The following is a 24,941-nucleotide window of genomic DNA, read 5'->3' as shown; positions in this document are numbered from 1 at the left end:
TTAAACATTTGGACAAGATTGCGTGACGATTTACAAAAAGCATGTTCATTACAACAAGGGTTGAAGAACTTCACATCGTTTTCTTTCAGATTTTTCACCATTTTGATGATGACTCTTGAAACAGATTTTGCAATAAAAGCACTTGAAATAGTGACTGTTACTCCATTGTACTGTAAGCACTTAGTGACAGATTTTCCTAAAAACGGGTGTAAATGCTCACGTCAATATAATGATGACCTTTTGAACGCTGGAAACTAGGCAATTATTATCGAGCTACCATACACAGGAGCGAAGACTGTTTATCATGATGTACAAATTTCGCGAATCATCACTTCCATATCAATGTAACCATTTTATGATTTTTCTAGCTGTAAGAAGAACTTAAGATCTCTGAGAGTCGTAAAAGCATGAAATTCGATTTCAGTGTATGGCAAAGGCCGGGACAGTGTAATACTGCAAAGCGGCCAAACAAACGCATTTTGATTTAGTCGCGTAACTTGATTTACATTTATCCATGTACATCTTTTATTTTTGAAGGTTTTTGTTTGCACTGTAAAGAAAAAATTGGTCAAAATTCGAATGACTTAAATACAAAATACGAGGTAAAGTTTTCTATTTTTTAAAACAAAATAAATATTTGGTCGCATTGTGTAAATAAACGCGAGTCGCCGTCGAAATATTTTTTCTCAAAGACGTCTTGCTTTTTAAGCAAGACGAAAACACAAGTGCTTAACTGAACTGAAAACGAAGATTTATTTTCACAAAAAGCTTACCAATGTCTTAACTGGAAAATTATTACGTCCTGTTCAAGTGTTGAATAATCGTGACTTGGGAAAGAACTTTTAATTATGCGTGGGAACACGTGTCGCTGATTGGCTGTTTTTAATTGAAACTAATCGTGCGTGTCCGTACGGAGTCCGTTCTTGCAGCTGATCATTGTTTTCTACATTACAGCGAACGATTATCGATCCCGAACCATTCCCTTGGGATTGCTAACAGCTTTTTTCATATAACAAAGAGTCTAATGCGCATGCGCAAAGCGCACGCAAGCATTAGACTCAACAAACAGAAACAGCACAATAAAAGTTACATACTTCTATCTCTACACTATACGTTGAAACGTTAACAGCCAAGTTTAAGAAAAGCAATTGCAATCTCAATATATAATGAGAAAAAACTTGTTGCGTTTTAGCAGGTTTTAGCAGTTATCTAGAACGCTGTATCTACACCATCCTCGGTATCCATAGCGCTGTTGCACCGCCCTTTGACACCGTCCCCATTTGGTGGACTTTCGGGTTTCTTCGTGGCAGCTTCGGTACCCATCGGGTCAGGAATATCAAGCACAACTGCTTCGGTTTTATTTATTTCTGGGACGACATCATCGCTGTCCAACGCTATGTTGGTCGCGGCTGTCGGATGATCTGCGGATGTTTTACAATCACTTGTCTTGAATTCCACTTCCGGAACTTTAGTGGAATCATCTTTCGGCGCTTCCGAGGCCTGCTGCTTACTTCCGCTAGAGTTTAGGGACCCTCTTGGGGACTCGCTTCCATCACATACGGAAGACGATACGGCGCTGTCGTTGTCTGTTTCTTTGCCATCAATGCTTCCAGCGCCTACGTTCTTTATCACCTTTTCATCTGTGGTCATCTCCATAGTGGTCACCTGATATCAGAAGGGAAACGTCAATTACGTTTAGAATCGCATAGCAGGGAGAATTCTCGCCATCTGATTGGTTATCGAGGCGGGGTATTCAGAGTGGAATTGCGACTTGAGAGCGAGGTTGAGCGATATTGCACCGTAGCAACGCTTAGCTTCATATAGCAACGTACGCAAAATTGGAATCGATTTATGTTTTTAAAACTATTTTCTCCGTTTACAAAGCAAAAAACCTGACCGAAGTGAGGAAGCATGTTTAAATTTAAATTTCGGCTTTCTTACGAGCAGAAGTTAAACATTTTCTTTCACCGCATGAGTGAAACGGAAAATAAAAATGCCCGTGCCGTTTGGACAAACTCGTGAGTAAATAGCAGTTACGCTTACACAACCATGTTAGAAACGTTAAAAGAAAGAAAAACTACAATCTCGTGTAAAAGAACAGCTGTTTATTTTGTTAAAGTATTAAATACTTTCGATAGTTAGACAGTAATACCGTGTTCGTACAATAAAATCTACACGAAACGAAAGAAAACAGTGACAATGACCCAGTGCGTGCTGTAGACTCGATTAAAACAAAAGACAGTTTTATAGAAATTGTTTTGCAGTCAAAAGCTCCAAACTTTCGATAAAGAATGACTACTTACATTCTTTAACTGATACTCACGACGAAAAAGCGGTTTCTGGAAATGAACAAAACGTACACACAGCGAACCATGTGCTTGCGAATTGACCCGCTTATAGCGGGTTTTTCAAAAGCAGCCCTGCTCTTTGCTAGAAATTGTCTGCAATGGACTTAGACCTTTAACTTATAAATGTCGAATTTTAATTGTTTAGTTATTCCAAGGTACCTACTTTATCGGTCCACGACTCCTTCGAACCTTTACTTGACGTTGTTGAATGTTCAGTGCTTTTCACTACGGATGAGTGTTGTCTACTTCTTTCACAGGCCGAACTGAGATAAAATATTTCATAAGTTTGTCTTGTGCTGATGAGACGAAAACTTGAAATAGATGTTCGAAAAACAATAATGTTCTGTAAAATACTACTATTCCGTTGTTTAAATGGTTAAAAGCTTGTGTGAACCGTTGAAAACGATGGCTTAGCGTCAACCGCGAGGTTCAAATAAAGTTTTAGCTTGATTTTCGATTTTAGCTTGACTCCGATTCGCTGGCTCATGACAGTTGATTTGGAATGGCTTCCTGAGCGCGCGTTAAAAATTGCAACATTCAGCCATAAACAAAAAAGAAATTGGGTTTCTTTTTATTCTAAAAAGGCTATGCGATTCAAGGAAAATCCATTACCTGACTCGTGAGTTCCACGTTAAATTTCACTTGAAAAACCGATATCGCACTCATCGCTTCGCGATTCGTGCGATATCAGTTTTTTCGCGTAAAATTTAACGTGGAATTCCCTCGTCTGGTAATGAATTTTCCTATAAAAGTACTTGTAACTGGAAAATGACTTGATTTATAAACCTGTTTCATGCTACAACACATTCTCTTCCATTTTATTCCTTGAACTATTATAGCCGTAAGTCGTGCGCAATTAAGAGGAAAGCTTTGGTGTCGTCACTTGCACATTTCATTAAACGGCCTGCGGAGTACAGGTTATCTAGCAAGATGACAATATTTATAATATCTACTATGACGATTTTCAGTTTATATTTCAAAATATCATTAAAGTATCTGTACCAAAACCGTCTTTAAACCAGGCTACAGAGTGACTGTTTCGTTATTATTTCGCTATTGTCAATTAGTTAGCCATTCCAAAACGATGAAATGTAAACATGTACAAGTTGCCGGACAATTTAAAAGCACTGTCCGTTATGGTCCTACAAGACTTACAACACACGTACGTTGGGAGGTGAGAATCAAGTATATATGGTTTATTGACAAAGCGTACGCGTGAGTTTACTGATGGACCTCGACTTCGTCTCGGGTAGCCAATCACAACACAGGGTTTACCTACACAGCGGTCCGGTTTTCGGCGCCTCGAACTTTTCTTAACAATTTGAATCGAAAGTGTGCAAACTTTTGTAGGAAATTGTTATAGAAATAGTACGGTGAAAGAAAATTTTAAGCTGGGAAACTCAGTGGAAACCAATTATCAGATTTCCCATTGTACAAACCTTAACTTTGCAGGAACGGCGTTAACTTTTGGCTTTTAAGCGAAAGCTTTTGGAAAATTTTAGAGTTTGTATGGGGAATTTTGGCAGGAATTGCGCACGCGCGCGACGTTTGACCGCTGTGTAGGGTTTACTTCATCTTGCCCGCTAGCGGAGCCAGCCATATAATAAAGGAGCACACTGAGCCTGCCCCCTGGTCACCGCCAAACCTCACCTCAACTCTCTCCCCTTGCAATGCATAAAATATGCGTGTAAGACCCCTTACCGCAAATTCGTCTCCGTTTTCTGTTTGCGGGCTTGAATCCTGCGCGGATAGGATTACACTCAGAAAGCACTGCCAGCTGCATTGTGGGTTCTTGTAAACAGCGTACAAACTCTGGCCCAGTGTCATGAGATAACGGACTGTTAAAAGGAGAAGGATTGGCGTTACTTTAATTGCTTATTAGGTTTTTTACAGTTATAAAGTTATTAACAGTTTATTCTCCGATTTAAAAAAAATATGTTCTTGCATTTTACAGATATAATGTGAAACTCTGGCTTAAAACACTGTAGTAATTATTGATCACCTAAATTCAGCAGGTTTAAATGAATCAGTGCACCTGATGAGTTCAGACGATGTGTTATCCTCTACCGTTTTGTTGCCAACAAATTGAATTGTTATTTTACTGAAAATTATTCTTTGTATTTATTCCTCGAGTCTGAATTCTATAAATTACCCATCATTACTCCAAAATAGTCTGTCATTTAGGTGGGCAACATAAACTGCAGTAAATTTAGATGCCCTTAAAAAATTAGTTTGATTAGAGACGGAACTGAGGAAAGCCTAGTAGCTGCTAATAGCTTGAGCACAGAATAAAGAAAAAGCCGAATAGCTGCATATTCGTTGTGAATATGGACGGAATACAAGAAATAAGAGTAAGAGAGGCGTTCCATGTAAGCGTCCTGTACTTTTATTTTACAACGAACCCAAAATAAAGCTGATATTTATGTATGTTGCCATATTTTTGACAGCTATATCATCATTGTCGTACCTTAATTTGATTAGTCTTATGAGGTATTGGGCGATCTTTGCTGACGTCATTGTTTACATTTTGCCTCATTAGCATATGACTTTGCGTAGAGAAGGCATCATACTATACACAAAGTGCCTCCAGAACTCGTAATATTTGATTAACGGCGAAATTTTCAGCTCTTTGCGTGCAATATTCAAGGAGATATATATAAACGTACAAAACTGCATGCAAAACTACTGGGTGGCAAGAGTGCTCATGAGCCAACACATTCCTCGTAAAATATAAAGTTTTCAAACCTGCGTCACAGTAAAAGTGACATCGGGCTCAAATTTACAGCGAAAGTTATTCGCAACATTTACTTTCAATATTCGGAAATGATATTTTTTTAGGTCGATCTAGACTGTCCACAGCCTCTCGATTTTTCAACGCAAAAAAGCAAAAGGAAGCGAGCGCGAAGCGCGAGCGCGCGGAGGGAGGGGGCGAGAAGCGAGCGAAGCGAGCAAAAGAAAAATAGAGAGGCTGTAGACATCTTTGAATAAAAGTGGAAGTATTAGACTCCTCCCCTTGTCATCGCCTTGTAATTTACAACTCCGCCTCTTGACCTTTCAATTTAATCGGACCAATTAAATTTGAGCGGTAAAGTGCTTGTTTAATTGACTAAGCAACAGTTTACAAAACTACACGTGTGGTGACAACCACGCGTGAGTTTTTATTTCAGTGTTGAGGATGTCGTCTGAGACGACTTCTTAAACCCCCCAAAAACCTGCAAAAAGAGGCAGAAAGCCGAAATCAACGGTCCCTCCGATTTTTGCAGAATACGCGGGTGTTCATTCGCGATTCACTTGGGGAACTTCGGCAAGACATCGTACATCTCTACGGATAATTTATTTGTCGAGCCAAAACGCGAAGGTGTTTTACGGCGAAACTTGGCAGACGTCTTGGTCGATTTGGGAATTGCAGTGCAAGAAGACGAATTTCGTTCAAGTACTGTGTTGTTCATCTTGTGCATATAAAGCTAAGCTAGACTTGCAGCAAGCAATGTTGAATTTATAAAGAAATCTCTAGTGCGTAGATCCTACAACAAGGCAAGTTGATCGTGACGAGCGATTCAAAAGAATGTCACGTTCGCCTCACACGTCCTCGGCGAGGCAAAAGTTATGCCGGCCAAGTGATTTGCCAAAAGTTATGCCGCAAAAGCTATGCCTATGCTTTTTAGCGGCGAAACAACAAGAACAACAACATTCCCATCTTCTTGCAGTTGTTTCGCCGTAGCATACACAGCTGGTAGATAAGGCTTTTCCGAAGCCAGTATGTAAAATTCCAACTACGTCCTTCGAACAAAGGTGGCGAACAGCCTCTTTCTGCTCGTCTTTGCGCGACGAAACGTTTGGAAATTTCTCCAACGAGCGTTCCAATAATCGATTCATCACAAATCACAGCATGTCAACAATGATGACAACTCGAGCAAACCGCAAGACGCCGCCTGCAAGCAATCATGATCGGCCGTTGTTAAGGCGATGACACTTTTGCCGCCTCTCAACCAATGGGAATTTTCCGTTTCTGGAGAAACGGGAAATTCAATATTTCCAAAGATGTCTACAGCCCGTCTATTTTTTTCGCTCCCCGCCCCCCACCCCCTTACTTCTTCCGTTTTGCGCTGGCGTCCAGTTCTCACGCCGTTCTCACCGCGCGCTCATCGATCGAAAAAACACGAAAGAATAGAGGGCTGTGGACAGTCTAGGTCGATCTGAAAGTGAAACGCTTATGCTAATTAGGAAAATATTGTAAAAAAAAAGATTTGGTCCCCTATAGAGTGGTGCCGATTGTAACACGCATTCCTTTTAATTCGTGAAGTGAATCTTGCACGCAAGGCGCGCGCGGCTGAATGAAAGAGCTACTTACCGACTACCATCCCTATCACCATAGCATTAGCCGTCACTAACAGTATTGTGACGCCGATGGAATCTCTATCCTTCTCGATGGAGAAGTTGAGCATTTCTGTCGGAATCCGCAACAAGACGCCAACACTCAAATTGAAGAACGTGGCCAACAGAGACGCCAGTTGCAACAGATGCTCAAACTTATCAGGGATTGGCTGAGCCTGAGCATGCGCAACAGCGTAGAATCCGGACGCCATCGCTACCATGCCAATGTAGATTCGTCCCTCGGCGCCAAGTAGAACCAAGCCGGAAGTCAGAATCAATTTGCGGACCATCTCCACTATTTCCCAATACCAGCAGCGCTCGTCGTAGTTTTCATACATGAAGCGCATGCCTTCGACAATCTCATACCGCTTTGGGTCAGGATTGCTGTCGCGGTTTTTGATGTGAGGACGGTAGTAGAGTAGATAGAGCACAGTCACAATGAACAAGGGGAACAGTACGGGGTATATAGAGCCCACGTAGGCAGCGATCACATACTTGTTGTAGTCCTTACTGAAGCATTTCAAGCTGTAATCCATCTTTAGGTAGTAAGTACAGTCCTTCCTATCCAGATCCTAAAGAAGAGGGAAATCATATTCAGGAATTTAGCATTTGGAAACAGCTTATATTACATCCGTTGATTTTATGTCAGTAGTTTACTCAGCTCGATCATGATCAATATATTCCCTTAGGCTACAATAGTCTGCCAGAAACGCATGGTCATTTTTACCCATTCAGGGGTGGCATCTTTTTGTATTTCTTAATCATGTGTCCCCAATTAGTATGGGAATATTCCCTAGATATGTGGTTTTGACCCTCTAGTAAAGTTTATTCGTGCATTCATTCTGGCCAATTTATGATTAGTGCATAATACATATTAAGGCCTTGTACCCAGCAGCAGCGTAATGTTCATAAAAATATGCTCCAACATAACGCCATTATCTGGCTTAGGAATATATTCCAAAGCGCGCCTATGATCTTCATAATCCTAGTCATAAGGAATTGATTGATCATTTTCTTGTGATTATCATTATGTCTCTGACTGTGATGATGTTGCTCCTTAAGACTACTGTTCTCACCAGAACATAACAGTTTCTTTTTATGATTAAAATTATGCTCATGGTGCTTTTCTCGCTAGTGGGTACTAGGTTGTCTTACATTGCATGACGTAATTACCGAGATACCTTTCGAGGGGAATAAAAGAGCATATTGTCGACTAGGTGTGTTTCTCTTCGAGCTTGTTTCTCTGCTAGCCTTCCTCTAATTCATGTAATGAGAGGATACGACATAGGCTTTGACATAGCTACAATCAGTACTAGCGTGCTGGTCTCTTCTTGAATCATCGATCAGAGGGGATATAAGGCTATCATCGTCATTTGATTTTCCTTGAAAAAGTCGACTCATGCGGTTCTTCCCTGCTTTACCCTTAAAAGTACGTTGATACTGCATGCGAGCACGTAGAAGCTTGCGGTGATTTTAGATGGACAAGCACCTCAATCTGCTGAGGAACAGCAATGCTACTGTTCAGTACACACACAATGAATCGTAGTGTCACGGAGGTATGGTAAGTAAAGTCTGCTTCGAGCCAAAGTGACCCATCTTGTCGGAGCTAGCGCTTACTCCTGGTTAACGTAGCATTAAGCGACGAGGATTATTTTTACTCCTTCCAGGAAGGGATGCTATTCCATCATAGGGTGCCCCCAGACCCAGTGTTTAAATTTGTCGTTCCCATTTATACACCTGAGGTGAGAGGGACACGGTGACCATAAAAGTTAAGTACCTTGCCCACGAACACTGCTTGCATTTAATTGCAATGCCTACTGCGTACTCTTTATACTCTTGCGTGGTTCTCATACCTGGCAGATTTTTTGACAGGCAGGGGGGAGCATTCGGAGGATCCTGGAACTGGCCTCTGGGTATGTAACAAACATGACCAGAAAAGCGCTCCGGTAGCAATGCTCTTTGCTCAGCGAGATTTCCTCTTTCTTTTCCTCCGAAGTCATATCCTTCTTACACCTAAGATTATACAGCAAAATAATGCAATAACATCTCGATCAGAATACTAGCCCTAACAGACAGCTAATTTCAATGCATAATATAAAAGGGCTGTAACTACAAAGGGCCCTTAGCCCGTGAACGCCTTTCGTCAACAAAAACAAAAATGTTAGTTTCTGATATGGATTAAGTAGAACAGTGAGAAAAAACTGTAAAGTCAAACGCATAGAAATCGATGTGGTTTCTATGGCAGTTATCATGATAGGACTTCGAATACTTTCCATTGAGAGACATCCAACGAGAGTACCTGCTAGATCCAGCTAAATCTCACCGCCCTACTTTAATCATATTCAATAAACAAAGTGGGATAGATCGGTCAGATTTGCCAATGACATGCGCGTCAGTGGAACGAAACACTCTAACATTCTCGATTTTTTAATACGGATTATGTATCAACAGTTTAGTTGTGTGCTAGAAAAACGCTTGCGTTTTCAACATACCTGGATCGAAAAATTATCCGTAATGTAGTAAATGGTATCAAGCCTTATGCGTCCCATGAGCGTAAAAAGAACTGATGATGATGATGATGATGATGATGATGAACGTGGTATCGGTATTAAGATGATTTCAGTTAAGTGGTGTTTGATTTAATTAAACACTGATTGTATTAGATTGTATTGGCCTCGTGTGACACTATTAGTTTCGACAGAGAAAGGCAAAAAGTAACAAATATTGTATCAGAACACAGTCGAATCCTTACATTATGAAAAGTTTCTTGCGTTGAAAATATACAAACGCCAAAACAATGACTCCTCCATTCAGGGCCACGGTTAATAACAATCCAACGTACGCGTTCATTTTCAAGCTGTCTTTAAAGCAGTGAAGAGGAGCCATTTGAACCAGGTTCAACTGGAAAAACTTGGCGTAGTTGCTGAGTTGCAGAAGAGTTTCGGGCCACTGAACGTACGAGAACGCGTCCAAAGTACCGGCTGTGACCTAAAAGAATATGTGACAAAAATACAACTTCTGTTTTAGATATAAAAGTTTCTAACAATGAGTTGCCAATTGCATTGAGTTTGGTGTCGGTTTGGCATCAATGAGCCAATCCGCTTGGTCAGTATACTATTAAGTATTTCTAACTTTAGGTTTATTACATTTCACCCTGTGACTGAATTAGAAAACTTGCGACACCCACTTAACCAATTAGATAACAAACCAACACTAATCGCCTTTAAGTCACCGTTGTTTTAGGCGCCGATTTTTGATTGGTGTAAAATGATTGGTTCGTTGTGTTGTTTTCGTTTATTGTGATAGGTCATTGTAAACGCTTTCCTTTGGACGCTACGGCACTCACAAGGAAATCAAATTACCTCTTGCTGATGAATTATTCTTATGATGGTTACGCATAGTAACTATTGATATTGAAATACCTGATAGAAAGCTATGACAATTTTTAAGCGCGCCAGCACCACATCGGACAGCGTCCGTCCCTTGGACTTGGCCTTTCTCTCGTCACGAACAAGAATAAAAATAAGCAAGAGCACGGCGCATGCGATGAAGAACATTTGTGTTATCAGTACGGGTAAGGTGGGGCATTTGGCGCATCTCGACATGGACTTGTAATAACCTTTAACGCAGACCTGAAGCAAGGAAAAACATTAATAACAAATTATTGCCCCTGCATCCTCTTGACTGGGAGGTCGTAGAAGGAGCAGCGAGGTGGGGATTTGTGAGACTAGTTTCTGTCAGGTTGCCCCAGAAAATTACTGATACCTATTTCCATCCCTGGGTGGGAGGAGGTAGCCTGTATACAGCCGCCAAGTCTCTTCATGATTAATCGGAGAGAGCGTCTGTGTATTGCCACTTATCTCTCTGATTTTTCCTAAGGAATGCGTGTGTTGAGGGAGGGGGGAGGGGGCGAAGAGGGAGCTGAACAAAGGCTAGAAGAAACTATGTGAAAACGTTATCATCCCAAAACACAGAGGCTCACAGATGGACCTTTCGATCTGGGGTCCATGCTTTGACCAGTGGTGACTACAAAAAGGAAATGCGCTGACGGCAATTCAATTCTTACAACAAACAGTTACCTTTTTCCTACCCCTTGTAACTTTGATGAATGTTCTCTCGATAATTATAACAACTTATAAACGTCGTTTTAGTGAGGAGTTTTGGTATTGAATTAAATTCGCTATTCACAACGATATTTTTACAATAAAAAATGTCATGGACATTATTGGATTCCGTAATATGAAGATAACTATCTAAATGTCGTCACGAAGCTCCTTAACTAAGTATTTTTGTTACCTCGCATAAAATTCCCCCATAACCTGTTTTGCACGGTTGTCGAACAGAGTTCAACGCTCCTAAACAGGAAGAAGCCTTTGGGCAAGGATGTGGCCTGGGGAATAGCCCTGTAAAATTAACATCTTTGTGATTGTAATGTTCGTCAGGCACCATCACGGCGTCAACAAACCGCTGGTACTCCCAGCTCTCATTGTAATCTCTGAACTGCCACCAGAATCCTTCTTTGAGCAGCAAAGTCTCGTTGCAGAGGACTCCACGAATATCCTTGGGACACGCCTGACACCGGGTAAACCGGCCTTTCCGGTAAAACGAGTCGATGCAGAAGCAACCTCGGTAGCTTGCCCACTCATCGGTCTTGGAACCTGATGTATTGAAGTTAGAAAAAAATGCACTTCACATTCATTCATGATATAAGAAAAGAGCTTCATTCTATCTTGTAGATTTAACTGATCATGAAAAAATCATGTACCTTCTTAAATAAGATAGTTATGCTACCTCTAGAATCATAGCTAAATATATCTATCTCATGTTTCAGAAAAGAAAAGAAATTTTAAATTGAAAGTTACAGCAATAAAAAGTTGTATAATTAATAATCCAATTATTGCCGTAAACGTTTGCATTGTAATTTCATTGTTTGTTATTAAGTAATTTGTTAGCATAGTTGCTATAATTGTAACTAGACCAGTAACTCCCTTTGCAGTGTAAGGCACAATAAAGATTTACTGTTTCTGTTACTGTCATTCATTCATTCATTCATTCATTCATTCATTCATTCATTTTTTCATTCGTTCATTCATTCCTTTAGTTAGTTAGTTAGTTAGTTAGTTAGTTAGTTAGTTAGTTAGTTAGTTAGTTAGTTACTTAGTTAGTTAGTTAGTTACTTAGTTAGTTAGTTAGTTAGTTAGTTAGTTAGTTAGTTAGTTAGTTAGTTAGTTAGTTAGTTAGTTAGTTAGTTAGTTAGTTAGTTAGTAAGTTACTTAGTTAGTTAGTTAGTTACTTAGTTAGTTACATAGAAATCTATAATAAAAAATTCCGTGCAACCGTGTAGCTCATACAATTAGTGATTTTAAATGATAATTTTAAATTTTCAATACTGCGCCTACAATCTGGCGCATTATTTACAATTTATTTTAAAATTATCCTTTCAAATCACAAGTTAGTCAGTAAGTAACGTAGGAAGTTAGATTAGTAGCTAGCGTAATTTATATATTTTTATCAGTTTTTTTTTATTTGTGCATCTTTACAAATTTGCGCAAATTCTCATAAATAAAAGCAAGTTCCAAGTCAACAATCAAGAGCTACTTTCAAGCCTTAACGTAAAAAGGTATACTACAAACGAAAACATACAAAAAATCTCGTAGAACTTTCGAAAAATGAAAGAAAATTGACTTACCGGCGGGGCACACGCGGCAAACATACGGATGCGTCCCAGGGAACTTATCTATCTCCACATAGGTACCCTTGGGACATGGCAGACAACCCGTCTGCCCTGCTAGAGTTCCGTGATGACCAAGGGTATTTTGATAGAATCCCCCTGCAATAAATACCACAGTAAACATTTTTCTCCTGATGAATGAGGTTATCGTGTTTCAACGTAAAAAAAGATATCATACGGTTTTTGTTATGAAATTATACTATATTCGTTAGATGGTGCGAGGTACTTTGATTACCTTGTATCTCGGTGCGAAATCAACTGCTTTTTTATATAGACTACTGATAAAATTCATACAAAATCTCACTAGCAAGGATATCGATGACGTCATTTCGCGCCATTGCACGGCAGCCAAATTTTGCAAAACCTCCTTCACGGTTATGATTTCCTTTGTTTTAACTTGATGAATTATCAATGAGTTTAAGAAATATTTCTTCAAGACCTGGTCATGTTCTGCTAACTATACCTGGAGGACACTTTGCACAGACGTAGGAGCCGTCACTAGCTCTTTTTTGGTAAGTTCCGAAATGACAAGGAGTACACACGTGATCGTTACACGTGAATCCATTGCGTGCCAGTCCCTCTCGTAATCGCTCACGATCGTCACCCGGGGCCTGGAACGTGTATACGTTATCGGTAGGGGCGCTGCAAAGAAAGGTCCAGAGTACATATAAATTAATAAAAAAATAAACAAACAGGCGAACGAACGAACCAATAAATAAATAAATAAATAAATAAATAAATAGTTCTAAAGCTTTTTACACAATTTTGGATCCTTACTCTTCAAATCTGTTTGAAATCGTTTTCAAAGCTATCTTTGTCTCTTCTGATTTTTTTAAATGAAATTCCAGCTTTGTTTTGGAAGGATTTTGCTGTTTAAACCAGGGAAAATGTTTTGGGGAGTTTATTTATTTTTGTTAAATTGAATATGTATGTCGTACATCCAGTGCCTCGACTTACATAACAAGTCCAACTTGTTTTTGTTGTCGGAAAGTTTTCATTTCAACTCGCACAAGAGCTGTCTGTAAAATGTAGCTAAAATGAGGACGAAGACGGAAGGACAATTATTATAAAAAAACGACACAACTGGATAACTTCTTACCTAATGGGTGACAGACTAACTTACTGCGCTCAGCTGTTCAAACGGTTTATAACGTGATCTATCTTAATTCCAAAAATGACCAACGATCTTAAATGAATAGCTTACAAGAGAAATGACCGAGAAGTTTGCCGAGTTAACTGACTGATAGAGTGTTAAACGCCTGATTAACGAATTGAACGTTGACCTTAGAATCGCTGAATTGTGTTCATTGACCTACGGACGGACTGACCAATTGACTGACAGACAAACAGACAGACTGATTGACAGACTTACTGACCGACTGATCGTCCAACCGATGGACTGACTTACTGTCCGACCTACCAACCCACCAACACCCCATTAATGTCACGCACAATCGAAAGGACACCATTTATATGGGAGAAGGTAGGGGAAATAAGTGTTGTCCTGGACCCGAGAGCTGTCTGCCATGCGCGAGACCAGTACTCGGGGCTAGTGTCAGCGAGTGGCATATAAGACCGTGAGATGGGTGTCACGGGGCACAAAGGCAGGGTGGCGTGTACCTATGCCAAGCTCCTGGAGGGATGGTAGCGAGGGGAAGTGGATGTGCCCACCGTTTCTCACCCAAGTTAAGGCAACCCAGGCATCGCTTCAGTGTGGGACTGAAGGGTTGTCGCCAGCAACACTTAATAAATAAACGCTTGAGACCAGCAGCTTAACTGAATTGCGAATGAAGATCGACTGCGATCTCGGGAGTAAACAGTGGAAGGCTGTGCGGATCTGATTGGCCGACAATCTGTGAACACTTGCAAGCTTATCTTTCATTGGCCAGTATAAATAGAGGGGGATACAAGTACGTGTCTACGGTTCAAAGAGCGGGGTACAGATTGCCGGAAAAACACATCCACGGGGGGCGTATGGTTCAGTTGAGCTTAACATTAACTCCAGTTTTATGCTTTGGCAAAAACAGCCAATAAGTGTTTGACTCATAAATACCACCCTCTTTTAGATGTCGTGTTCAATAAAGCGTGATCGTTTCATACTCACATAAGGGATAAGTTGCCGAAGTCAACGTAGTTAAAGGAATCAGGCTCCACTGCCGTTAGCTCGTAGTTGTTAGAGAGAGTCCTTCAAAGAAACAAGAAAGGTTTTTTTCAGTGCGACTTCTTAAAGGCGTTCCATCAAAGACATTAACAAGCTTTCCCTCCATCAGAAAAACATAATCTTCCCTCGCAGGAGCTGATACGAGATAAACCTACATGTTCTACCCACTGTTCACCTTATAACTGTTTTGTGAATCAAATTTCGATCACGTTCTTTGGTTTCTCTTGCATCAAAAGGAAATTCTTCCCTTTATTCACTTGTTTATTGCGGGGGGGGGGGAGGGGAAAGGGGGATGTTGAAACATTTCCTTGGGTTTTTTGCGGTTTCAGCTATTATGATTCTTTTTCGACTGCATATAAACTCCCCATGTGCTGACGGAACAGAGTGTTAGTTTCTTAAACCAAACAGTCCGAAAGCTGCGTTTTCGAGTTAAAACGACTTAAGGACAAGTAATGAAAAAAGTGGCCTTATTTTCCCTACATACATTCATTCTATAAGTGCCGCTAATAACGATTACTCGCGGACAGTTAATTGCTTTTCTTTGGAAAATTCGTGGAAAACTTGATTCCCTGGAATCATCGGTACTTCAAAAAAAAAATTGAGCCTCATTTTGTCTGTTTGTTTGTTTGATTGTTTTGCAGGTAGCACATCAAGCTGGGAACACCTTTATTAATAATAAAAAAAAAACATTTTTTAAAAGCGCGGAACATATGGCATATTTCCAGGTAAACTTTTTCCTAGTCCGTCCCTGAATCCTCCCTCCCCCCCCCCCCCCCCCCCCTATATAGGTTGATCCCAGGCGGAAAACGACAGAGAACGTCGTTTGTGGTCAACCCTCTTCAAAACAAATTTTGCAATTTTGAAAAATCGTTATACTTACAATATATCAAGTTTTGATGCCCCTCTGAAACCTTTCGAACCAATCTTGGTAAGGTTGTTGTCATTAAGAAACCTGAGATAGCAAAAGTGAGAAAATAAAAAACACTCGATTAGAGAATGTTATGATCACCAGATCCTGTCACAACCCAAAGTACACAACGCACCACGCTCGCGTCTTTATACTTCCCAATGTAGTTACCAAAACATCTAAAGGGTAACTGAATGATAGAAGTATTTCAAAAAGGTTTTTTTTCCGATCGTGACCACGAAGGTGAAAATTCTAAATTCATTTAGATTTCAATTCAGATTTTAAAACAGTAAAAAGCAGAATTACGGTTAAATGAGATTTTCTTTTCAAACAATCTCCCTCATTGAGATGTCCTTTAAAGTTTAATCCTTTTCAATGTGAGAAACTAAAACATCAGGTCTTCCCTACGCCCATTCAGCTTATCTGGCTGTTTTCAAATCTATTCAAGTGTACTCGTGATATTTTTTACTATTAAACTTAAAAGTAAACAAGAGTACATTAAAGATGAAATATTACTAACACGTATCTCAAGCTTGTAGCGTTTTGGAAGAAGTAATCAGGTATAGCCTTGATTTCGTTGTTTTGTAAAAATCTGCAAGTTTAAAAAATAATAGGTTATCGGTTTCCTTATGCATGAACGTATGTATTAATCTAGCTAGTTTTGCTTTCTGTTGTTTTTAAAACTTGTCCAAGATCGTACATTTTTAAACAAGTCAGGACGATTATAGCAATTTGGCTTAAACACGTTTTCCGGTGTTTGCGCGGGTTTTCAAGTGATTTAACTCCAATACACTCCTCTCGAGATCACTCAAACACCGCTCAAACAAATGTATGACGATACGGTACAATATGGTTCCAAAACACAACGTCATGAACTTATACACAAAACTACATACTGGAGATCCAATTAGACCCAACCTGACTAGGGTGCAATTTAATTTCTGACTTGATACTCTGCCATAAATGATGGCTACAGGTAAGGTAAAGTCTACGTCGAGCCTAGTGGCCCATACAGGCCGGAGCTTAACCCGGTTTCTGTAGCTAGCATGAAGCGTCTAGAAGTATTTTTACTTCCCCCTGGATGGGATGCTACATCAATAATCGCAGGGTTACCCCCAGCATTAGTTCGCCAGTGCCCATTTATACCCCTGGGTGGAGAGAGGCACTATGAGAGTGAAGTGTCTTGCTCAAGAACACAACACGATGACCCCGGCCAGAGCTCGAAGCCGGACCACTCGATCCGGGGTCCAGCGCGCTAACAATTAGGCCATCGCGCCTCCCGCCATAAATAATGAGATAGGCTTAATACATTACGATCACAAGCTGGATTACGATATAGCCATAGGTCTATAATTAATCATTGTTTCTTTAATATTTCACTTACATAAACTCCAGGCTCTTTGCGTCTTTTAGCAAGTGCGCGTTCAGTTTGGTCAGTTTGTTCACGCTGAGTCCACTAAATATATTGGAGAGAATGTTTGAATGGTCTATTCTTACGGATAGACCCAAAGATCCTGCTGACTGCTAACTCAAGCGCATTTAGGACTGACTTAAAATTTCAAGTACAAATTACAATCATCGCTAATTGGTGTACCTTCGAGAGCCTCGTAGAGGTTTTTTTGTTTAATTGTTTGAGTGTCATAAACGCAACTTAAGATAATCACTGAGCCAATCACAAAGAACCTAGACAATCTATCGAACCAATCAAAGCTTGAAGCAAATATACAAGTAGCCGGCGCAAAGCGTGAGTAAACGTGTTTTTCGATGTGCTCTGGTTGACGTATTTTTCGACCAATCTCTAAGTGTAGTTAAGCAAAACCAAAGCAAATAGGAATTACTTTCGACACTCAAATGAAACTCCTTTAACATGCTTTAATTAACTGGACACGTCTAAATTGACAATCGCTAACTGTAAGTCCAAATTTAACGAGAAACGCCTTACACTGTTTGTTTTAATTAAGGCGACAGTTTATCTTTGTTGACCCTCCATAAATTTTTTTATGTTGTTCACTGATACATTTTGTATTGGTTTTCGTAATTTAGCTAGATTTCATAAAATATCGTATTCTCCTTTTGACCGTTTAATTTAAGTTATTATTTTTGTTACATGTATACTTGTTTATCACTCTTTAGAATAAATCTTAACAATAGATTAATTACATTTATGACTGCTCGAGAAAGCGGAGTAAAAACAAATTGAACTAAGATACAGACAGCGCTTTAAGGTGGATGAGACCGTGAAATATATTATGAGGAAGATCCCAGATCCTGTTGGTAGACAGCCACCTGGAAAACGAGAAAATAGTGATAGTAAAATACCCATTACTGCACTTACAGTATTTCTAAAGGTGGCGAGGTAATTTGTCCTGCAACTTACAACACCACAAACTTTTCATTGCAAGTTGCAAATAAAATTTTACGTGTATCACCCTATTTTGGCCAGCTGCAATACAGCAAAATGTTGCGTTGCGAGTTGCAAGAGAAGCAGAACTGTCCTCTACTTTTCGAGACAGGGTGTGACATGCCAAGCGCAACTTGCAACGCAATTTTGTTGAAATCAGCCGGTCAGAGGTCGCCTTTCGCTCGAGGGGGGAGGGGAGGGGGAGGAAGCGTCATTCCTCGACAGACTGATTTAGTTCTGGCGCTCGCTAGTTTAACATGGTTTCCTAAGTGATGTTTGAAGCCATCAATATGAATAAAAGAGATCAAAAGACAGCAAACTCTACGCGTGTAGCTTAGCAACATCGCTAAGAAAACTCTCGGGAGGCTGTAGTGTATTCTTGATGTCGAGATTCATGCATTTTTCTCTTTACGGTGTTAGGAACGGTTCCATAAAAAATAAATAGGAGAGATGAGGATGCAGTCTCTTGTTAGAATACTTTACTAATATGCTTTCATCCTTACAAATGTTGGAGGCCTGGCATGCCATGGAAACTACTGCTTTCAAGCTTTGAAATCCTGTTCTCGCCCAGGTACCTGTAAAGTGTATATCTAACTTTCAGATCTTTTTTTTTTAACTCATACTGCGTACTATTCTAAGAAGTAGATAGGTAGGTAGGTAGGTAGGTAGGTAGGTAGGTAGGTAGGTAGGTAGGTAGGTAGGTAGGTAGGTAGGTAGGTAGGTAGGTAGGGCAGGCAGGTAGGTAGGTAGGTAGGTAGGTAGGTAGGTAGGTAGGTAGGTAGGTAGGTAGGTAAGTAGGTAGGTAGGTAGGTAGGTAGGTAAGTAGGTAGGTAGGTAGGTAGGTAGGTAGGTAGGTAAGTAGGTAGGTAGGTAGGTAGGTAGGTAGGTAGGTAGGTAGGTAGGTAGGTAGGTAGGTAGGTAGGTAGGTAGGTAGGTAGGTAGGTAGATAGGTAGGTAGGTAAGTAGGTAGGTAGGTAGGTAGGTAGGTAGGTAGGTAGGTAGGTAGGTAGGTAGGCAGGCAGGTAGGTAAAGTCTGCGTTTGATCCTAGTGGCCCATCAGCCTGGAGCTTATCCTGGTTTCTGTAGCATGAAGTGACTAAGAGTATTTCTACTCCCCCAGGATGGGATGCTAGTCCATCATAGGGTTACCCCCAGCAGTAAATTTGACGGTACCCATTTATACCCCTGGATGGAGAGAGACACTATAAGTAAAGCGTCTTGCCAAAGAACACAACGCAGTGCCCAAGCCAGGGCTCGAACCCGGACCGCTCGATCCGGAATCCAGAGCACTAACCATTATGCCACCGTGCCTCCCACAAGAGTAACTTAAGATACACTTTATGATTTCATCCTGGTACCGAACCTGGTACCATGTCAAGTTAAAATAAAACTGAACGGTTAAAAGTGATAGTACTTGTCACAGTTATTGTTGTTGTCGTTCTTGTTAAACTTGCTAAGCTGATGCAATCGTCCAGCTGAATGGACTTGGCAAATGAATAAAGATACAAAAAATGTCTTCTTACAGTGTTGACAGTTTCGGCAATCCGTTGAAAACTCCTCCTTTGATGGAGCCAATTTGATTTCCTGATAAGTCCCTTGGGGGAGAAAAATAGTTAATCCCTTTAAAGGTCCTCTTGGTACTCTTTAAAGAAAACAATCCTGTTCTTGTTTGTGGCCACAGATAAAATAATCACTTAATTAATTTTTTTTGTATTGTAGTCGTTATGTGACTCGTCGCGCAACTCCCCAAATGAAACTATATAATACCATGCGAAGTTGTTTGTATAAAATGTTTTTAGTCTCGCAAATGGTTAAAGACGGTGTTGTTGTTGTTGTTGCTATTGTTGTTGTTAGAGTTGTAAGTGGTGGTGGTGGTATATTAAGTACATGAAAAGAAACTGATGATGATGGTAGTTTTGTTTATTAATCCCTTCGTTTTCTACTTACAAGACTTCCAAATGCATCAGATCACTAAAGACACCGTTTGGAAGGTAGTCAATGTTGTTTCTCGCGAGATCCCTAAAGCACACAGAGAAGAATTTGAGATACAAGAATTCCGTATATGAATGACTTAAGAGTTTTACAGTTTTACTTGGCAGTGTTTTTGAGCTCCTTAAGAAAACCAACTTCATGGTGTAAACACGCTTACAAGATTTTAACTTTCTTTATCACTGTCATGTATTTCCTTGATATGCCCACAATTTTGTTGTCTGCAAAATTCCTGCAATTTAGATAATCAATGGGTTATCAGGGCAGACAAGAATTATTAGACTGAATTATTTCTACAAAAACTACACGTGAGCTATCATTCTATCACTCTCACACTTCATTCACTAGGCAATGCACAACAACAATTCATAATTTATCGCTGGCGCTAATTAATGTTTGGACAGTGTGTCTATGTACAGGTTTCTTTCAAGAAAACATAAATAGCAATGGATTCCCTGACGCGCTATGGACTCGCACAGCTTCATAAACGCATGCTCTAGACACAAGCCTTACAGCAAAGGCCTGGCTACCCTTATCTACAATAAACGATACCTATTCTTAGACTATACGGCCGGGAATGCTATAAGACTAAAATTAAGTAACTCGACAATTAATAATCTTGAACTCGAACCCTTGTATTGGACGACCAGAAAAAAGCTACAGGCGAGTAATTGGCAGTTAGAAGAAAGGCAAAGGTGTAACACTTAAGATAGTAGATAATTGAAATATTACACAAGAATGTCAGCCCTTGGTCTACTGAGAGTTACGAACGTCTAAAAAGGCGTTTGACCTCGATGCGATTTTCTGTTTCAGCTAGAACTATCTAATAGTGAAGATTTTTGTCTTTGCTACTTACACATGCGTGCTTTCTTCCGACACACCCACAGGAACAAGCCAGTAATTATTCTCAGAGCAATCCGTTTTCAAAAAGGATGGGTCGGTCGTAGCCTTTGAGCAATGGCAACTGAATGGACATTCTACAATTAAAAAAGGATCACATTGTTGAGTTTAACACCAATGGAGAGAAAAAAAATTGGAATAGTAATAAAAACGAATAATAGATTGAGTCAGTTGGAACACGGAAAGCTAGGATTTATAAAGTTATAACGGATTTGAAAAGACTACTACCACCCTGGATGAGATGCTATTTAATCACGAGTTATTCTAAACATTTTTTTCAAGTCGTCCTGATGATTTGCTGGCTTCCTGGTGGGGAGGCGTACTTTGAAAGTAAAATTATTTGCCAGGGAACATGATACAATGACACAAGGTGCAAGGCTCAGTGCAAACTCGAGGAGGGGGACATTGGGGTTTGCAGTATTGCTGTATTGCCCAATTTTTTCATGCTGTATTAATCTTGAATTGCGGTGTTGCGGTATTCTCCAAATCTGCGGGATGCGTTTTCTTAGCGTTTTGGTCGACGATCTGTCGGTATAAAAACGCATCTTCACTTTTTCCGACCACTTTTAACCGTTTCTAGTCGTTTCGCAAACATAAACGGTATATGTTGTCACACGTTTAAATTTTAACACCGTGTCTTTGTTTCCACTGTCCCGCCGCTCGTTTTTGCCTCTTTTTCTTTCCCCGCGTCAAAGAATCCGCCAGTCGTACAGGCTTTCTATGAAATTGCAATATTTTTCGAATTTTTTTTTGCGGTATTGCGGTATATTCAGCAACCCCCACTGCTGCCCTTCTCGAAACATATGATAAGTAGCGACCTTCTTCTCCGTTAGCACATCATGCATCATGCGCGATATTTTGTTTCACTGGCCAGGGATGGCGGAACATTTTTCCAGATGGGGGGGGGGGGGCTGACTAGTGATTTGAAGTGGGGTGGGGGGGGCACTTCTCTGAGTAAGTCTATTTTTTTCGGAAAACGTAGTGGGGGGGGGGGGCTAAAGCGTTCCAGCCCCCCCCCTCCGGCTCCGCCGTCCCTAATGGTTAGTTTAAAAATAAATGGAACTAAATGACGTCTTCACCTACCGAGAGAGTAATCCTCCCGCCACTTCAAAGCATCAGTATTTGCTGCTGAATAAAACAAATTAATTTAATGTAGGTTGTCAATTGTGTATTTCAATAAACTGCCCCGAAGAAACATTATAAACTACCGTTAATTAGAGAGGAAAGCTAAAGAATTTTACACCGATGGCGGTTCCATTTCCGAGTAGTGTCCGGTTGGTTTTAGTTAAGTGTGTATGTAATTAAGACACCAGCAATAGCACATGTAATAGCAGACAGGCCCGAGAGGCAAGCGCCAGGTTAAAAGAGACTTAAAACGCTCTATAAAGCCCACCCCACCCCCACCTCTCGTTAAATCCCCTATCTTCAGGTAGATCATGTTATTTTCAATAAGCCAACCCCCTCCCTTCTCTATTAATCTCCCCTCCCTCCACTCGACTCCTCCCTCCGTACATGGTAGATCATGAAAACAAACTTATGTTACAAATGAAAACTGCAGGAAGCTCAACAAAGACCAGACTCGAGAGAGCAGAGGGAATCGACCCAAGAGAGACTCGCCTAGGCCCTCGTACCAAACTTCTCATCATTTTTTCCACTCGCCGTTCGAATTCTTGGCACTAATCCTACAACACCTGAAACAAGCTAGGATCATGAATTCTTTATCATTATTGCATATTTACCTAAGACGCCCATGAGTAGTATAACTATAATGGTTGCTGCCGCACGATCCATGACGCTTTTTCCAATCTGTAAACCAGGAAGCAAAAAATTTCTCAATTGAATTAGAATGGGGAAGAGCTACAGAAATATTCCTAACAATGACAAAATGTGCTTCTTTCTTGATCCTTCTTTTAATATCCGCAAGAATATTAACTATACAGAACTCATTTGCTAACCGAAAGCAAAAAAAAAACCTTTGCTCTACTACGTTTAATATCACCAATTTATCGGCTAAAGATGAAACTGTTAAAATCGAATCAAACAGTCTTTGGGTCACAAAAAGTAAAACTCATTTTTCCCTTTCTGTACTCCCAACACACACTTGCATTACGAAGAAACTAACGATTAATACCAGTGATCCCATTTGCATCAGATATTCATCAAGTGCAGTATAAATAGATCCAGCCTCGCACGCAATATATTAAGCCTCTAGGATTTTTTTTTGTAGAAACGTTTCAACGATTCCCCATATAAATATATTTCGAAAGTCCTTTAAATATTTATTTTCGGTTATCTTATCTTCTGTAAAAGCTAAAAACATACAACGTATTTAAATTTATATTTTGGGATAGAACTTTGAAAGCAACTTGTCGTTCGACGTAAATCAATATAATTGAGTTGCAGTGTGCTTGGCCAACTATGTTCCCGCAGCGACAGATATCGGTTAACCTGATGGATACAAAGAGGTTCAATTAATCAGTGACACCTGTTTATGTCAAGCCCCTCTTCAGAAATGTATTTTGTCAGCTAACTGCACGCAAGACTGAAAGGTTTAAAAAGTGACCTTCTAGTAGCTATTTTGCGTTGGCTTTCAGTCCACGGGGACTTCCCTATAAAAAATTAACACAGAAATTCAGGTATCTTGTTGCGTTGTTCTGATCTCAAACGAGCTTTCAGCATCGACAAAATAATTTGTGGTGAATTGCAATAAATCTCCTCTTCCTGCATGCCTTACTCTCTACTAAAGCTTACTAAAAGACACAATGCGATTCCAGAAGTTTATAAATCTCAAGCTCATTACGTGAAAAGTTTCGCCCTTTATCCGTTAGCGGCTTAAACACTGGCCAAATCTTTTCTGCTCTAGTCAAAACTTTATAAGTCGATGTCACAGCATTTCACATTCTAAATATCTCGTCAGTTGTTATAACGCAGTTCTAGGCACTTTTCTGAAAAATACTTACAGTTTTCCACGCTATTTTGTTATCCGTTTCTTTGGTTCAATACCAGTTCGTGTTGAATGCTCCGGTTGTTTTGCTTAAAAGAAACAAACAGTTGTAGCTTCATTAAAGTGACATTTAAATAAACAGATGGCCTTTTTTCTAAGCTATAACATAGTATACAAGAAATAATGGTGTTTGATATTCTTGTCAAATGTTTTTCTTGCGTGAAAATTAGCCTTCACGAACTAAAATTAACAAAAAACACCATCAAAATTTAATAAAAAATGTTGAAAAGGAGTAAAAGGAAACTTTCATAAAACAAATTGAACTCAAGCCCGGATTATTTCTAAAGAGTATGTATCAACCGAGCGTTTACGTGAACCGTTTGTGTGAATTATGCTTCTTTTGTTTAGGAAGCGTTAAAAAGGGAGCATCGCAGAATGGAAATTTCACCCACATATAAAAAAGCACGTTTCTAAATAAATGCTTAACGAAAAACTAAACCAGTTATACGTAGCCAACTTGATCGATACAAAGGTTTCGAAATTCAGTATACAAAAAAGATACTGTTAGTAGTAGTATTCCAAGTCTTACCAAACTATCTTATTTTAGAAATCCTTTAAACCAGCGGACAGTTGTCAAACCAAAGCCAATACTCAGTAGAGTTTGGATTATTCCTCGGCGCCGAATGATACTTCAAATGATGTCTGTATTTGCATACCTCAGTATATGAAAGGGTAATGTGACATTTCTCTCGGTGAGCCCCATTTTTCAGACCAATGGCCATGCAAGTCGGTGATACTTTATATTCAAATTAAAGTTAAAATGATGATTGGAACCGTTTCGGTGGTCTTTTGCATAAACAATTTTTCAGCAAAACGTCAAGTGGCCTTTTTAAAACTCATAATTGATTTTGGTCACTTTGTTTCTCAGTGGAACTTCACTGATAGGTCAAGGAAAAATTACTAAAAAGTTATCGAAAAAATTGCAAAGAAAAAAGACTGAAAAAGACTAAAATTAAACAAAACAGATGTACTCTGCGCCTGAGGGGAAGGACGGACCATTTAACTTTTTAGGGGATGGGGGGAAGGGTTGGGCAATTACGACAAAAAATATTGCACAAGAAAAGTAGGAGAAAAAAATCGTGCACAAGTATAGCACGGGAAAAAAAAGTTCAGGCAAGCTCCACCT

The 24,941-nt window shown here is 39.9% G+C and overlaps 1 protein-coding gene across 6 annotated transcripts; it reads right to left on the bottom strand.

The window, feature by feature from the left end:
* Nucleotides 1-803: 803 nt before the first annotated feature.
* LOC144631589 (uncharacterized) lies at nt 804-24,464 on the bottom strand. 6 transcript variants are annotated; one of them, XM_078490051.1, is made up of 25 exons: nt 24,345-24,464; nt 23,772-23,844; nt 23,375-23,420; nt 22,551-22,617; nt 21,895-21,936; nt 20,768-20,888; nt 20,072-20,143; nt 19,870-19,941; nt 19,446-19,517; nt 18,426-18,497; nt 17,736-17,807; nt 16,906-16,977; nt 16,042-16,113; nt 15,495-15,566; nt 14,558-14,638; nt 13,411-13,485; nt 12,917-13,095; nt 12,412-12,552; nt 11,019-11,380; nt 10,145-10,354; nt 9,475-9,710; nt 8,576-8,735; nt 6,700-7,294; nt 4,050-4,186; nt 804-1,665 (listed from the first exon to the last, which is right to left on the bottom strand). In XM_078490051.1, exons 4-25 carry the CDS (start codon nt 22,600-22,602, stop codon nt 1,210-1,212), a joined length of 3,423 nt encoding a protein of 1,140 aa, XP_078346177.1. In that variant the 5' UTR covers nt 22,603-22,617; nt 23,375-23,420; nt 23,772-23,844; nt 24,345-24,464; the 3' UTR covers nt 804-1,209. The 6 variants fall into 6 exon arrangements, with proteins under 6 accessions (XP_078346177.1, XP_078346179.1, XP_078346178.1 ...); XM_078490049.1 differs by having other exon boundaries at nt 805-1,665; nt 21,895-21,939; XM_078490048.1 differs by lacking the exon at nt 23,375-23,420 and having other exon boundaries at nt 805-1,665; nt 21,895-21,939.
* Between the last annotated feature and the right edge of the window lie 477 nt (nt 24,465-24,941).

The sequence above is a fragment of the Oculina patagonica genome, chromosome 12, assembly GCF_052425735.1.
Source record: "Oculina patagonica isolate OP01 chromosome 12, crgOcupat, whole genome shotgun sequence".
Taxonomy (NCBI): Eukaryota; Metazoa; Cnidaria; class Anthozoa; order Scleractinia; family Oculinidae; genus Oculina; species Oculina patagonica.
This window is presented reverse-complemented; position numbering and strand designations above follow the sequence as displayed.